The sequence below is a fragment of the Acomys minous genome, assembly GCF_964271855.1.
Source record: "Acomys minous genome assembly, chromosome: 1".
Classification (NCBI taxonomy): Eukaryota; Metazoa; Chordata; class Mammalia; order Rodentia; family Muridae; genus Acomys; species Acomys minous.
Window position 1 is genome coordinate 162,956,196 of NC_140483.1, and position 16,556 is coordinate 162,972,751.

Sequence of the window (16,556 nt, forward strand, 5' to 3'; positions counted from 1 at the left end):
CGAATCCCTACTCAAATCTAGCCAATGGACAGGACATTCTCCACAGTTGAGTCGAGAGTGGGGACTGACTTTCACATGAACTCTGGTGCCCCATATACAGGGCGAGGAGGTCCCCTCAGTCACAGTCATAGGGGAGGTGAGTAGGGGGAAAGCAGGAGGGAGGCTTCAAGGGATGGGATAACAATTTAGATTTAATATGAATAAATTAATAAAATATTAAAAAAGAAAACAAAAATAATATTCTCTCATATTGTTTATTCAGACTTTAAGTATAAGTTCACCATTCACTATTCTAGCCCCCTTGGAAACATCTGTGAAACAGACAAATTCAAATGGATTCTTTCAGCTCAGTTTTAGTATGTGGAGAATTGATCCAAAATTTGAAGACAGAACAATAATTATTGAAGATCTGTAATCTTTATGTCAAAATAGGCTTCATAGTGTAGAGTGTACACCACGGCATCAGAAACAAGTGAGACCCTGACTCTACAAGCAGGAAGTCAAGAATTTGTTCCATAAAACTGTCCTTCAACACTCATTTGTATTTGCCTTCACTCATATATTCTCAGACAAATAGATAAATTAACTCTATTTTGTTAATTTGTTATCTTGTTAATACAAGATAAAATATTTTGTAGCATGAAGATAGTCTCTGTGACTCTTTAATTTATTTATTTTAATCTATTGATTCTTTGTGAGTTTTATATCATGCACCCTAGTGACACTCACCTACTTGTTCTCTCATATCAACATTATATATATCCCTCTGTCCACACATCTTCTCTTGCAAATGTTTATTGTAATGAGTCAAGGTGCAGGGCCCACTCTGCCAAGTGCTGCAGTGAGGAGCTGAGCCAGTTCTTACATTCTCACACCCTCTTAGGCTAGTTCACCCATGCCTTTGACAATAAGGCCAGCTCCACTGTGATGCCCAGGCCAGGTGCAAGGCCCACTCTCCCGAGTGCTACAGCCAATGAGGGGGCAGAGATAGCTAGCTCTCCAGCTGTTATGACTCCAGGACCAGTTTTCCTGGTATTGCATGTGGGAAGGAAGTAGGGGAGGGCATGACCTCTGCATCCACACCACCTCATGCTAGACAAATGATGGGGTCAATTTTCCTGTGCCATGCCCTGCCTGTGCCATCCCATGGCAGACAAGTGGCAGTCTCACAATCACCTACAGTTAGACCCTCAGGGCCTCTCACCCACAACACTGCAGCTAGGACCAGCTCCATTGTGCTGCCTGCGTGAGGTGCAGGGCCAACTCTCCCGAGTGCTGCCACTAGGGAGAGATGGGGTCAGCTCTCCAGAGTGCCACATCCAGTGAGGGAACAAGGCCGGTCAATTATGCACAGTCCTTGGACATCTGCATGATCCCTGTGGTTGGCCCAACCAGGGATATCCCTCTATTTTCAAGTGGTAATATGTAGCCACAGACTCAGACATGGCTGTCAGCTCAGACCTCACCATGGCCTCTGGTAAAAGGGCTCTAAACAGGTTACTCCTCTCCACCCTTGAGTCTACAGCTCCATCTCTCTTTGTAATGCTGAAGCTGTTCCACTTCATTTTCTCTTCCATCTGAGCACCACAGAGTCACACATTGTTTTGGCTCTCACTGAAAGCTGGCCACACAGCTGGAAGGTCCCTGGGTGAAATCTTCCATCTGTTCTTCCTAGTGTAGTGGCAAGTAGGTGTCTATGACCTGTCCATGCCGTGCACTGGAAAGCAGGTCTGTGTGTGGCATGGCAGTCCACAGGTCTCTGGCTGTCTTTGTTTTCCCACTTGGAAGTGCCTGGTTTTGATTTGATTTGATTAATTTTTATGAGTACTATGCATAAGGCCACCAAGCCAGGAATCAAGCTTGGATGAGCAAAAGACTGCCATCTGCTCTGCCCCTGGATGGTATAAGAACACCACCATCAACAAGGTGTATTTGTCTATTGCCAGGGGGAAATATATTTATAAAGATAAGGCACAAAGAAGATGACACCATGTTTTAAAAAAATCCTAAAGATGAAAGCTCACAACCGACTTTCTTCAGAGAGGTCAAAATTATATTGAGATTTAATGGCTACTATGTGGATACTTGAGCATTATAAAGTTAGCTTTCATTGTATACATGGGGATATACATATATGCATATATACACATATGCATGTGTATGTACTCAGGTATAGACTATTAAATGAGTAAGAGGAATAAGGTAAACAAAAGTAGGAATAGGAGGCTAAAACACAGAACACACTAGATGAAAGGAGAAAAGTGGGAAACAAAGGGCAAGAAGAGATTGAAAACCAGGCTACTCGGGTTTCTTCCGAACATTTCTCTGGGAAGGCAGTGGACTATGCTAAAGAATCTTAATGAATTATTTCATTTCCTTTTGCACAAAAGTCAAAGTAGAAAGTCAGTTTCATCATCTGTGCTTATTGATGAGGTATCCCAGGCCTAGATAGGGTAGCATGTAAATCAGCCAAAGTCTGGGAAATGATACAGGTAGGAATTTCCCCCAGTGTTTTCCTAGGTGAATACAAGCCATGTTTTTATATATATAGCATAAAAAGAACTCTGGCAGTTAAATTTTAAAAATATTGGCAAACTTTAGCAATCATATCAGAAATAGGAGCTGGGGAGTGCTGTTCAGAAACAAAGACTACTCTTGGCAGTCTGCCATGGGTAGAACCAAATCCCAAGAATGCATAAAGGAACAGTTCAGTTTTGAAGCCAGTGACCATTTGAAAACATATTAGAAAGGTGAGAAGGTTCACAGATCAACATAAATGAAACCAAAGAAGTCTCAAGAAATATACTGGGCAACAGTGTCCCAGGCCATTGAAATTGCAGAAATAAAACTTTCATTTCTTAGAAAGGCTTTCAATAAAGCAGTTGAAAAACTCCATTCCCTTGGTGCAGACATTATTGACTTTCATCCTTAATCAATTTTATTTAAGATTATACACAAACCCAGATCTAGCTAGAGGGTAGATCTTGATGAATTTGATTCTTGCATAGCCTTCTGTACCTCCACATGCTATATACAGAATAGTCCTAAACCTCACCAAGTATTTCTTATGCAATGAGGCCTTTTTAATTAACTGTATTGCTCATTTTTAGTGTACTTCAATTTTGCTTAAGAGTTTTATATGGAAGGAATTTCTTAGATTTAACATATTCCAATATTTCTTTTTTTTTTTTTACATTTAGCAAATACTGTGTCTTGTTTCATAAACCTCTCTGTACCTAACAGTGATAAGGAAACTTTCACATTATATTTCTAGAAGGGCAATTGCTTTTGTAGAACAGCTCCACAAGAATCTTGGAATCCATTTATCCATCAGTTAAAAAGTAAATTCTGTACGGATACTATAATGTCTAAAATTCTACAAGGTTAAAATGCCACACATTGGCCGGGCGTGGTGGCGCACGCCTTTAATCCCAGCACTCAGGAGGCAGAGGCAGGCGGATCGCTGTGAGTTCGAGGCCAGCCTGGTCTACAAAGTGAGTCCAGGACAGCCAAGGCTAATACAGAGAGACCCTGTCTCGAAAAAACAAACAAAAAACAAACAAACAAAAAAACCAAAAAAAAAAAAAAAAAAAAGCCATACATTGGGAACGAGTATGCTGCTTCTTTAGTAACTCAACATGCCTTAATATATATCCTGTCTTCTCATAGTTATTTACTCAATGGTTGTGTTAGTATTAATGACCACAAATTAAAATCACCTGAGTAATGAGCCTCACTGGAGAAATTGTCTTAATTATATGGGGAGATACACTCCCAAGTATGGGCAGCATCTTCAGGTAGCAGCTCAGATAAACAGGGCAGGAGGAGAGTATTTACCTTTTGTTCATTTGGCTTCCTTCTTTCTGTCCAGTCCATTTACCCTGTAGCAGCACTTCCATCACTGTCTGAGGGCCAGTCATTCTCCAGGAACTCTCCAGGCCTTTGGCACCAGATTGGGACTGCTGAGGACCCCATCCTTATGACTTGAATAACTAGTGGGCTCTCAACCTCTCCAGTGAGAAGCAGTCATCGTGGTACTATGCTGACTCCTGATGCACCCAGCTGCAAGTACTAAGCAAATACAGGACTCCTGGGGTGGTTCAGCTGTTGTTACTATTTTGAAATAAGATAATTTGATAATTTATTTAAATATAAAATCAAACACATGATATAACAGATAAATACGATATATAATTTATATGTGTTTACATATATTTATCATACCAGTTCTGTTCCTTTAGAGAACCCTGACTAGTATTTCCTCAAATAAAATAAACTTAATGTCATCCCAAAGAATTGTACACAAATATTTTCATCAGCCTTTTTTAAATAAAAGCCAGCAAATATCCATAAGTTCTGAATGAATAAATGAATCAGATATAGCCAAAGACTGGAATATTACCCAGAAATAGAAAGCAACATTGTCTGTGTTAAATGAATCTTAAAATACGTGTTCTAAAATATAAACCAGATACATAAGGAGCCTGAAATTAGATAGTGGTAATATCCAGAAGTTGTGGTTGTTCTCATGGTTAATAATCTGAATAGAGTATTATAATGTAAACTTTGTAGAAAATGCTTTAAGCTCTTGGATTAAGAAAATATTTTGGAGCTATGCACTTCAACTCTACCATATCAAAATTCTACTTAAATATTTCAAAAACTTAGCTAAAAAGATATAGGTGATAAAAGGTGAAAATGAGCATGAAACAACACCAAATTAAAATGTTTAATGCAGTAACAATAACAACAACAACAACAACAACAAAAAACCCTCCAAGGCAGCACAACTCCATAACTTGCTAATCCCACAGTGAATTAGATAAAACCCTAGACATAGAACTAAATGAATGGTTACAAATATGTTCAATGGCTCAGTGGTTAAGGGCACCGCCTGCTCTTCCAGAGGTCCTGAGTTCAATCCCAGCAACCACATGGTGGCTTACAACCATCTATAATGTTATCTGATGCCCTCTTCTGCCGATAATACAATAAATAAAACTTAAAAAAAATATGTTCAAAGATATCAAAGAGAAAATAAGTTCCTTTCAAAACTACAAACAGATGGATGAAATTAAGAAGAGGATACAAGAGAAGAAAGAGTAATCCAAAAAGAGAAATACTGAAGAAAGACCATTCTGAAGTGCTGAAGCTAAAACCAAGTCAAATAAAAAGCTCTGTGGAAAATGACATCGACATAGTGCATTAAGAGATGATAGAAAGGGCTGGAGAGATGGCTCAGAGGTGAAGAGCACCACTTGCTCTTCCAGAGGACCTGAGTTCAATTCCCAGGAACCACAGGGTGGCTCACAACCATCTATAATGAGATTTGGTGCCCTCTTCTGGCCTCCAAGTGTAAAAAGGTCATATACATTAAATAAATAAATAAGAGATGATAGAAAATCTGGGCTTAAAGACAACATTATGAATTAGAACAATCAATTAGGATAAAGTAATAACAAATCAAGAAGTTGCCAGTGGGAATTGACAGGAAAATGATATCATCAATAAAAAGGAAGGATCCCCTTATAAAGATAAAGAAATATTTTCAAAAGAATCATAAGAGCAAATGCCCAGAGGTAGGAAAAGGATGCCTTTCCAAATACAGGAAACATTTGCCAAACAGACAAATTCACCATGTTAGAATTAAAACACTAAACGTACATAACAGATACAAACACAGTATATTGAAAGTAGCAAGAGAGTAACACCAAGTCTCACATGAAGGCATGTTCATTAGAATAACAGCAGGCCACTTAACTGAAACCTTAAAGAACAGAATGCCTTTTAATGACATATTTCAAGTTCTGAAAGATAACTACCAACCCAAACTACTTCACTCAGCAAAATAACTATCATAATTGAAAAAAATACCATGATAAACTCAAGTAACTCATAACTACTAAAGCAGCTCTATGAAGGATAAGTGAAGTAATCTTCTGAATTGTAGAGAAAAGAAAGTCATGTATGAGGACACAGGAAAGAGTAAATAAAGCTAGAATAATAATGAAGCAAAACACTAAAAAGGCAACAAAATGGTAAAAATTTGAACCCATCTTTCTACAAGAACTTGGATTGCTGTTGTTCTTAAGTTTCCAATCAAAAGGAACATACTAGGCCACAAAATATGTCCACTACCATAGAATTAAAAGACTTTTTAAGTGGCATTTTAAACAAATAGACCTAGGAAACTAACAGGTATCACTGTTCTAACATTCAACGAAATAAACCTCCAGATGTACTGTTTAAGGAAGTAGTTAATCAAGAAGCTTTTATAAGTCTAACCACATACTCCCACAACAGATGCGCTTAATGTCATCAAAAAAATACTATTAGATGTACAGTCACAGGTTAACCCTAGTACAATAGTAGTCCATGATTTGAACACAGTGCACCATCCAGTTTATATTTCTTCCCCAAAATACAGAGAAATATGTGAATAAAAACAACTATAGATCGAATTAACTTAACACATATCTAAACAATATTCCACCTAAACACTAGAGAAATTTTACCTAAAATAGATCAGATATTAGGACACAGAGCAAGTGTGGTTATTTAAATAAGAACAGCCTCTCACAGCCTCATAGATTTGAACGCTTGCTCATTAGGGAGCTAAACTACTTGACAGGGATAAGGACATATGACTATGTTAGAGGAAGTGTGTCATTGCTGGTGGGCTTTGATGGTTCAAATGCTTAAGTAAGGTGGTTTCTCTTTCTCCCTTCTACTTATCAGTCTGGATGTAGAACTCTCAGCTAACTCTGCAGCACTACATTTGCCTTCATGCCTCCCTGACTAACACCATGAAACTGTAAGTACGCCCCCCAATTAAATTCTTTCCTGTATAGGAAGTGTCATGGTCATGGTGTCTCTTGCTAACAATAGAGCACTGACTAAGATAGAATTTGGTATCAGGGACTATGGTACTGCTGTGATGCATTAATTTGGATGAACATAAGACACATGACCATGCTTTTTTTTTTTGGAAGAATATAGAACAAGTCAGAATATTGGACTAGAGAATCAACTGGACATTAAGCATGGCCTAAAGGACTATATCCTACTAGGAACATGGAAGACAGTGGTGATCTCAGGACAAGACTCCATGCAGCTCACAACCACCTAATGATGTGATCTGATGCCCTCTTCTAGCCTGCAGGTGTACATGCAGGTAGAGCACTGTATGAACAATAATAAAAGTAAATTTTAAAAAACTAAAAAAAAAAAAAAAAAAAAAAAAAAAAAAAAGACTCTATGTAGCCAAGCTTCCAACTTGTGGAAAGCAATTAAAGAAAATCTTAAAGCACAGCTCGGTGGTACATGCCTTAATCCCAGCACTTGAGAAGCAGAGGTGAGTAGATATCTGAATTAAAGACCAAAGTAGTGTACATACTGAGTTCATGGACAGTCAAGTTGAAACAATAAAGAACACCATCAAAAAAGAGAAGTCTGCTGAAATGTATTTGAATGACGTGGCCATGTTCTAATCCTAATCCTAGAAATGAATTCTTAAAGAAATAAAAAAGAAAAATTTTAAAATCTCAGGTTTAATTACTTGAAAATACAACATATTAAACATGTATGGTACAATGAATGAATGCAGTCTGAATAGAAGAAATTATATATCTAGAAATCAAAGACATTGCAAGTAAACAATGATACATTTTAAGTCCCTGGAAAAAGAACAAACCAAAATCTGTCCAGTAAGTGGAAAAATAAATATTAATATCAAGGCAGAAACTAATAAAATGACAAAAACCTTACAAGCAATGAAACAAATAGTTGACTTTTTGAAAAGATAAGCATTACATCAGTCAAAGAAATGTTAAAACTAAAAAATCTATGACACAAAATATCCAAGAAATCTGGGACACTATGAAAATAACAAACCTAAGAATAATAAGAATAGAAGGTGAAGATGCCCATCTCCAAGGCCCAAAAATATTTCCAATAAAATCATAAAAAAAATTTCTGAACCTAATGAAAGAAGCCTATAAGGACCTTAAATAACCCCAAATAGATTGGACCAAAAAAGAAAATCCTAACACTACTTAAATAATCAAAACACTAACTACAGAGGCCAAAGAAAGAATATTAAAAGCTGTAAGGGGGACAGGCAATATCACATATGAAATTAAATCTGTCAAATTTACACCTGACAAAAAAAATTTACACCTGACTTCTCAACAAAGAATATGAAATCCAAAGAACCTGGCCAGACGTTATGCACACACTAAAAGATCACAGATGTCAGTCCAGACTACTATACCCAGCAAAATTTTCAATCACCATAGATGGAGAAAACAAGATATGCCATAACAAAAACAAGTTTAAACAATACCTATCCACAAATCCAGCCCTATAGAAGAAACCAGAAGGAAAATTCCAACCCAAGCAAGCTAACTACACCACCCCACAAAACAAAACAAAGAAATAAATAACCACATTTCCACAAAACCAAAAGAAAGAAAGCACACACTTACATGACTACCACCACCATCATCAAAATAACAGGATTTGACAACCACTGGAAATTAATATCTCTCAACATCAATGTCCTCAACTCCCCATAAAAAACATAGACAATAAAGATAAACATTACCTCAGAGTAAAGTGCTAGAAAAGTGTATTGCAAGAAAGTGGACCCAAGATGCAAATTGAAGTAACCATTCTAATATCTAATAAAATAGACTTTCAACCAAAACTAAGAAAAAGAGATGGAGAAGGACAGTTCATATACATCAAAGGAAAAATACGACAAGAAGATATCGCAATCCTTAATATCTATGCCCCAAATTCAGGAGCACCCACATTCATAAAGAAACATTACTAAAGCTTAAATCACACATTGAACCCCACACATTAATAGTGAGAGACTTCAACACCCCATTCTCACCAATAGACAGATCACTGACACAGTAACTAAATGGAGAAATAATGAAACTATTAGATGTCATGCATCAAATGCACCTAACAGATATCTACAGAACATTTCACCAAAACAAAAAAGGATATACCTTCTTCTCAATATCTCATGGACCTTCTTCTCAGCATCTCATGGACCTTCTCCAAAATTGACCATATCCATGGCCACAAAGCAAATATCAACAGATACAAGAAGTTTGAACCAACCCATTGTATCTTACCAGGCTTCCATGGACTAAAGCTGGAGCTCAACATCAGCATAAACAACAGAAAGCCTAGAAACCTATGGAAACTGAACAACTCCCTATTCAGTGATGTCTGGCACAGAGATGAAATGAAAAAGAAATGAAAGATTTTCTAGAATTCAATCAAAATGAAGGGGCAGCATACCTAAACTTATGGGATACAATGAAAGCAGTGCTAAAAGGAAAGTTCTTAGCACCAAGCACCTTCATAAAGAAATTGGAGAGAAACCATACTAGCAACTTAACAGCACACCTGAAAGATTTAGAACAGGAAGCAGTAGTTGTTCTAGATCTAGCAGTACTACCAAAGAGTAGTAGACAGCAGGAAATCATCAAGTTCAAGGCTGAAATCAGTAAACTAGAAACAAAGAAAACAATTGAAAGAATCAACAAAACAAAGAGCTGGCTCATTGAGAAAATCAACATGATAGAAAAAGCCTTAGCCAAACTAACTAAAAGCCAGAGGGAAAATATTAAACAAGCAAAATCAGAAATGAAAAGAAGACATAATGACAGACACTGAGGAAATATAAAGAGCCATTAGGTCTTATTTCAAAAACCTATATGCCACAAAATTTTTAAAAATCTAAATGAAATGGAAATTTTTCTTGATAGATACCACTTACCAAATTTGAATCAGGATCAGGCAAACAAATTCAATAGTACCATATCTTCTAACGAAATAGAAACAGTCATCAAAATCTTCCAACCAAATAAAGCCCACGGTCAGAAGGATTTACCACAAAATTCTGCCAGACATCCAAAGAATACATAATACCAATACTATTCTAACTATTCCACAAAATAGAAACAGAAAGAACATCACCAGAAGCATTTTATGAGGCCACAGTCACCTTGATACCTAATGTACACAAATACCTAACAAAGAGAGAATTTCAAATCAATTTCTCATATGAACATTGAAGTAAAAATACTCAATAAAATACTTGTAAACTAAATCCGAGAACACATTAAAAATATCATCCACCATGACCACGTAGGCTTCATCCCAAGCATATGGGGTGGTTCAATATATAGAAATCCATGAATGTAATCCACAATATTAAAAAACTGAAAGAAAAACCCAAGTGATCATTTCCTTAGGCTGAAAAAGCATTTGATAAAATCTAGCCTTGGAGAGTTTGGTTGTGCAAGGCACATACCTAGCCATAGTAAAGGCAATATACAACAAGACTATAGCCAACACCAAAGTAAATGGAGAGAAACTTAAATCAATTCCTCTGAAATCATACAAGGCTGACAACTCTCTCCATATCGCTTCAATACAGTACTTGAAGTCCTAGATAGAGCAATAAAACAGCTAAAGGAGATCAAGGGAATACAAATTGGAAAGGAAGAAGCCAAAGTATCACTATTTGCAGATGATATGATCATAAGCAGCCCACAAATTCTATCAAGGAACTCCTACAGTTGATAAACTTTTTAGCAAAGTGGCTGGATACAAAATCAACTAAAAGAAAATAAATCAGTAGCCCGCCTTTATACCAAAGACATACAGGCTGAGAAAGAAATTAGGGAACCAATACCCTTCGCAATAGCCACAAAAACATAGTGTCTTGGTGTAACTCTAAACAAACAAGTAAAAGACTTGTATGAAGAAAAAAAAACTTCAAGTCTCTGAAGAAAGAAATTGAATAAGATATCAGAAGATGGAAATTACTCCTATGCTCATGGATTGGTAGGATTAACAGTAAAAATGGTCATTTTACCAAAAGCAATCTATAGATTTACTGCTATTCCCATAAAAACGCCAACCCAATTATTTACAGATCTTAAAAGAACAATTTTCAACTTTATATGGAAAAAAACCTGAGTAGCTAAGATAATCCCATACAATAAAAGATCAGAAGGTATCTCCATCCCTGATTTCAAGCTGTACATCAAAGCAACGGTAATAAAAACGGCATGGTACTGGCATTAAAACAGACAGGTGGATCAATGGAACCAAATCAAAGACCCAGAAATAAACACACACACACACACACACACACACACACACACACACACACACACACACACACACACTTTATTTTGAACAAAGAAGGCATATTCATACAATGGGAAAAAAATGAAGCATCTTCAACAAATGGTGTTGGTCTAACTGGATGTCTACATGTAGAAAAATGCAAATCGACCTTTATTTATCACCCTACACAAAACTCAAGTCCAAATGGATTAAATAACTCAACATAAAACCAGACACACTAAATCTATTAGAAGAAAAAGTGGGGAAAAGCCTTGAGTTTATTGTCACAGAAGACAATAACAGAACATGAACAGCTCAGGCTCTAAGATCAACAATTAATAATTTGGAGTTCATTAAGCTGAAAAGCTTCTGAAAGGCAAAGGACACTACCAACAGAACAAAACAAAAGCCTACAGACTGGGAAAAGATCTTCACCAACCCTACACCTGACAGAGGACTAATATCCAAAACATATAAAGAACTCAAGAAATTAAACACCATCAAACCAAACAACCAATTAAAAAATGTGGTAGAGAACTAAACAGTGAATTCTTAGCAGAGGAATATGAAATGGCTGAGAAACATTTAAAGAAATATTTCATGACCCTAGTCATCAGGGAAATGCAAATCAAAATTCTGAGATCACATCTTACGACTGTCGGAATGGCTAAGATAAAAAACTCAAGTGACAGCACATGCTGGCAAGGACTTGAAGAAAAGGAAGCAGTCCTCCTTTGCTAGTGGGAGTGCAAACTTGTACAACCATTTTGGAAAGCGATCTTGCATTTTCCCAGAAAATTGGAAATAGCTCTACCTCAAGTCCCAGCTATACCATTCCTGATATACCCAAAAGAAACTCCACTGTACAACAAGGACACTTGCTCAACTAGGTTTATAACAGGTTTATTCATCCAGAAGCTGGAAACAGCCTATATCCCTCAACCAAAGAATCGATAAAGAAATTGTGGTACATTTACAACATGGAATACAACTCAGCTACAAAAAAATGAGGAAATCACAACAATTTGCAGACAAATGCAGGGAACTAGAAAGGATCATGCTGAGTGAGATAACCCAGAGGCAGAAAGACATGAATGATATATACTCACTTGTAAGCAGATACTAGCCACATAATACAGAAAAAGCACATTACAATAGACCTATAGAAGATACATAACAAGAAGGACTGTAGGGAGAATGCTAAATTCTCACTCAGAAGGACAAATAGAATAGACACAAGAATTGCAAATAAGAGCTAACTGAGTTTCTCTGTGATCCAAGTCCCCACGCCAAGCTGACTCGCTGAAGTGGCTGCGCTGCAGTGCGAGGGCCACGGACCTGCTGCTCTCGGGTGTGTCTGACACCACAGAGGAGCATCTGTCTCTGTCCTACATGTGTCTCAGCGAATGCCATGGCCTGGGAGTGCCCTGCCAAGTCACTCTCACCTGCAAAGCCAGACTCAATACAGCAAATGCAGGATGTCAAGCCCACAGCTGCCCATGAAGGACATCAGCCTGCCTCCTAGTCTGCACTGAACTACTGCCTCTGATCTCTTCTAGGCCCAGTGAATGGCAACTGTTGATAGCCTGAGGAGCTGGCCTCCTGTAAAGCTCTGCTTCCAGCTCAGCAGCAAGATGTGGACAGCCCTGGTACTGTTTTGGATTTCCTCTGTGCCCTTATCTCAAAGCCATACAGTTTCTGATGAGCCACTCACTACCAGGATGTGGCCTAAAGCAGTAAAACAAAGCCCAGGGACACAGTTCCAAGTGCTGATACTGTATCTACAGAACGAACAGGCACAGTGCCACCTGCTCCTGTCACACTGACCACAAGGACCCAGCCAGCCAGCCTGAAACTTTATCAAAGTGACAGCAGAGGTGACAACACATTCGACAAACATGAGCACTCCAACAACCGGAGAGGGTACGACAGAAAGCACGACCACCAGGACTCTTGTACCACCTACGTCATCAGGCCCCTCATCTGCGGTATAGACTCAGCCCAACACCACTGCTGAACTTCCATTTCTCAGCACACCACGTGCAGAAGTGCCAAGTACAATCACCAAGAACAGCCACAGTGACAACCATGGCCCCACATACCAGGATGTTGCCATAGGCATCCCACATACCAGGACTGTTGCTACAGGTACCCCACATACCAGAACTGTTGCTTCAGGCACCCCACATACCAGAGCTGTTGCTGCTGGCACCCCCACATACCAGGACTGTTGTTGCAGGCACCATAAACACAAGTGGACCTCCCACAAGGACGGTGAGTCCTACCAAAAGCACACTCACTAACTAATACATCTACCATGAGCCCCATACTCACCTCAGGTGTCCAATCGCAAGGTACCACCATCCAAGTGACAACAGGACAGCCAGTGCACAGCACAGTGGGTAGATCAACACCTAGTCCCTCAGACAACACCCTAGAGACCATCACCACCCGTTCTGTGGCTTCAGTATCTTCTACAGTAGTGACCACCACCCAGGTACAAACTAGGGAGGCTCCTACCAGCCCCAGCCCTGAACTGGAAGCCACATCCTTCACAACACAGCCAAGCCCTGAATTAGGTACCCAGCGGACAGGTAGGCCAGTCAGACCAGGCACACCCCTGACAACAGAGCAGGTGGAGACCAAAGCTGCAGTCAGTACTGCCTCCCCTGGGTCAACACCCAGGGCTCAGGGGACCTTAAGGTGCCAACCACAGACGCGTGCCAGTTCAGCAGCCAAGGCCAGTACCGAGTAGTCACCACTGAGCCCCTAACCCCATCCCTAGTGAACAAAATGTTACCTCTAGTGGTGCTGTTCTTGGGGTCCCTCTTCATCGCAGTCCTGGTCATGTTTGCCCTGCAAGCCTATGAGAGCTACGAGAAGGACTACACGCAAGTGGGCTACCTGATCAACGGCATGTACGCCGACTCGGAGATGCGAGGGCCCCTCAGGAGGCCGGCCTCTTCCATGGCCTTTTATAGTGCCTCAGACCAAACTAAGTGCTTCCAGATCTTCTCGGTGCAATTTCAGAGCTGTGCCGGATGCTTAGACACATTTAATTGCTGTCAGATTAACTCCATGATCATGAGACAGCTGCCTTTTTTTAAACGATCACATATGCAGGAGTGGCTAGTGTTAAGGGGGCCTGGCCCAGGTGGTTCTCGGTGTGTGAAATCTAGACCAGAATTAAAAGTAATAACCGTTCTCAAAAAAAAAAAAAATTGCAAACAAGGAACAAGATGGGAGCCTACTATAGAGGTCCTCTGAAAGACTTCACCCAGCAGGGGTTTGAAGCAGATGCTGAGACTCATAGCCAAACTTTGGGGTGGAGCTAAGTGAGTCTAATGGAAGAGTTGTGAGATAGAAGGACCTTGATTGGATAGGAGTTCCACATGGAGACTAATTGATCCAACAAATCTGGATGGGGAAGTTGTTGCATAGATTGATGTATCAACCAAGGACCATGCATGGTGTGGACTTAGACCCTTTGCTCACATGTAGTAGATAGGCAGCACAGTTTCCTTATGGATTCTATGATATGTGTAGTAGAGACTACTTCTAACATGGACTCTCATGCTCACCCTTTTCATTTCCCCCAAGTGGGCTGGCCTTGCTCGGCCACAGAGGGAGAGGATATAAGCAATCCAGAGAGATGTGATAGGCTGAGGTCAGATGAGAGGGGATAAAGAAGGTCTCCTCCCTCTTTCTGATGACTCAAGAGAAGGAAGAAAAAGATGGGTGGAGGGTAGACCAGCAGACAACAAGAAAGGGGTCTACAATTAGGATGTAAAGTGAACAAATTAAAAATAAATAAATAAATAAATAAATAAATAAATATTTTTTAAAAGAAAAAAGAAAGAAAATCTCAGTGTCAGGTATAGTGATATCTTTGTACAATTTGTTAGCCAAGGAGGTCTCAGATACCCACTGAAACAACACAGACTTTGCAGTTTCTCTTAGCTGCTGCACATTTAGATGACAAGAGTTTGTTGCTGATGACTCAAGATACTTTGGTTTCAGGACATAGAGAAATTAAGACAGAACTGACCAGGAAACTTCGTTCTTGCTTGATAGCATTTATAACAGGAGAAAATGGTATGATCATCACAGGGAGAGATAAGTCATCGTTAGACTTAAAGGGAATTGCACCTTGCATGGGCCTACTGTCATAAGAGTGGCCGGAATGCTATGGGTGTAAGAAGTGCTTTCTGAAGCCTGCTCCACAAGAGACTTAGTACTTAGTATTGCATACTTAGTACTGCAAACCTGATCAAAAGCCCTGTGGATGTCACAGGCCACAGTGAGGAAGCCACTGCTATTATTTTACTAATTTTATATAATTTTTTTCTGCTAAGTTGCTTTCCAAATATTTTCATTAATGCCTGGAGCAGTGTGGCTGCCAGATTTCATCGGGTAGGCTTTTTTCTTTTTCACTTTCTTTTCTTTTCTTTTCTTTTCTTTTTTTTTTTTTTGCAGTGACTAGAAGTTACTCTAAAGATACTCTAAAGATAGATAACTTGTTAAATTGCCAAGAGTAAATGACTTTTAAATGTTGAGCTTTAAATGACACATGTGTATCATTCTTCAAGACTCAGATAACATTGTGGAAGAGGGACTGAAAGGAAATAATGAGACAGCGGATAGAATGGGGAGCTGTGTCATGCTTTCTTCTGGACATGCTGCGGCTGTTGCAGTCTTGAACTCCGAGAGTATCTGATTATCAACATAAGACTGCATAAGATTTTCCCTGTCAGCATGTCCTTATGTATGACAGAAGAAATCACAGGATATAAATGTACTTAATGGTTGCTGGCATGGGAAAAAACATTTTTTTGATGGTGTACCCACTGGTTAGATATCTATGCTTTTGAAATAATCCCTTTCCTATATTCATATAGTCAATTGTAATTAAAATCAATAGCTCACAAAAAGAATAAAAATAAAATAAGAAAAAATAGAACAGAAGAGAAAAAAGAAACAACAGTGGATGGGAGACAGGGCGGTAGATAGCAATCAGTGGGAATGGAGAGTAGGACAATTATGGGATGAATAGGACCAAAGTACATTATTTCCAGGTAAAAATGAATAAAATAAGTTAATAAATAACCATTTACAACTAAAGTAGAGAGTGATTAAGGAAAGTCAAATCAACCTCTGGGCTACAGACACAAACACATACCCTCAAACACACAAAACATGCATACATGCGTAGACCCAAATGAACATTATAAACACATCACATACACATGTGTACAAATCACATATACAGTTCTTGACATGTGAATTAGGCCTAAATAAGCTTTTAATTTATGCATATTCTTATAATCAAACTCTAAAAAGTTCAGGAAATGAACTACTTATCTGTAACAACATAAATGACCTTTAAGTTGGTAAAT

The 16,556-nt window shown here is 38.8% G+C and overlaps 1 protein-coding gene across 1 annotated transcript; it reads left to right on the forward strand.

Moving 5' to 3' along the window:
- Nucleotides 1–1,291: 1,291 nt before the first annotated feature.
- On the forward strand, nucleotides 1,292–15,877 carry LOC311606915 (uncharacterized protein C11orf24 homolog; the record flags this gene model as incomplete). The annotated part of the gene is given in 6 exon segments (XM_084798304.1): nucleotides 1,292–1,418; nucleotides 12,948–13,148; nucleotides 13,295–13,455; nucleotides 13,457–13,844; nucleotides 13,847–14,314; nucleotides 15,750–15,877. Coding segments are annotated over 6 exon segments (1,473 nt in total).
- Between the last annotated feature and the right edge of the window lie 679 nt (nucleotides 15,878–16,556).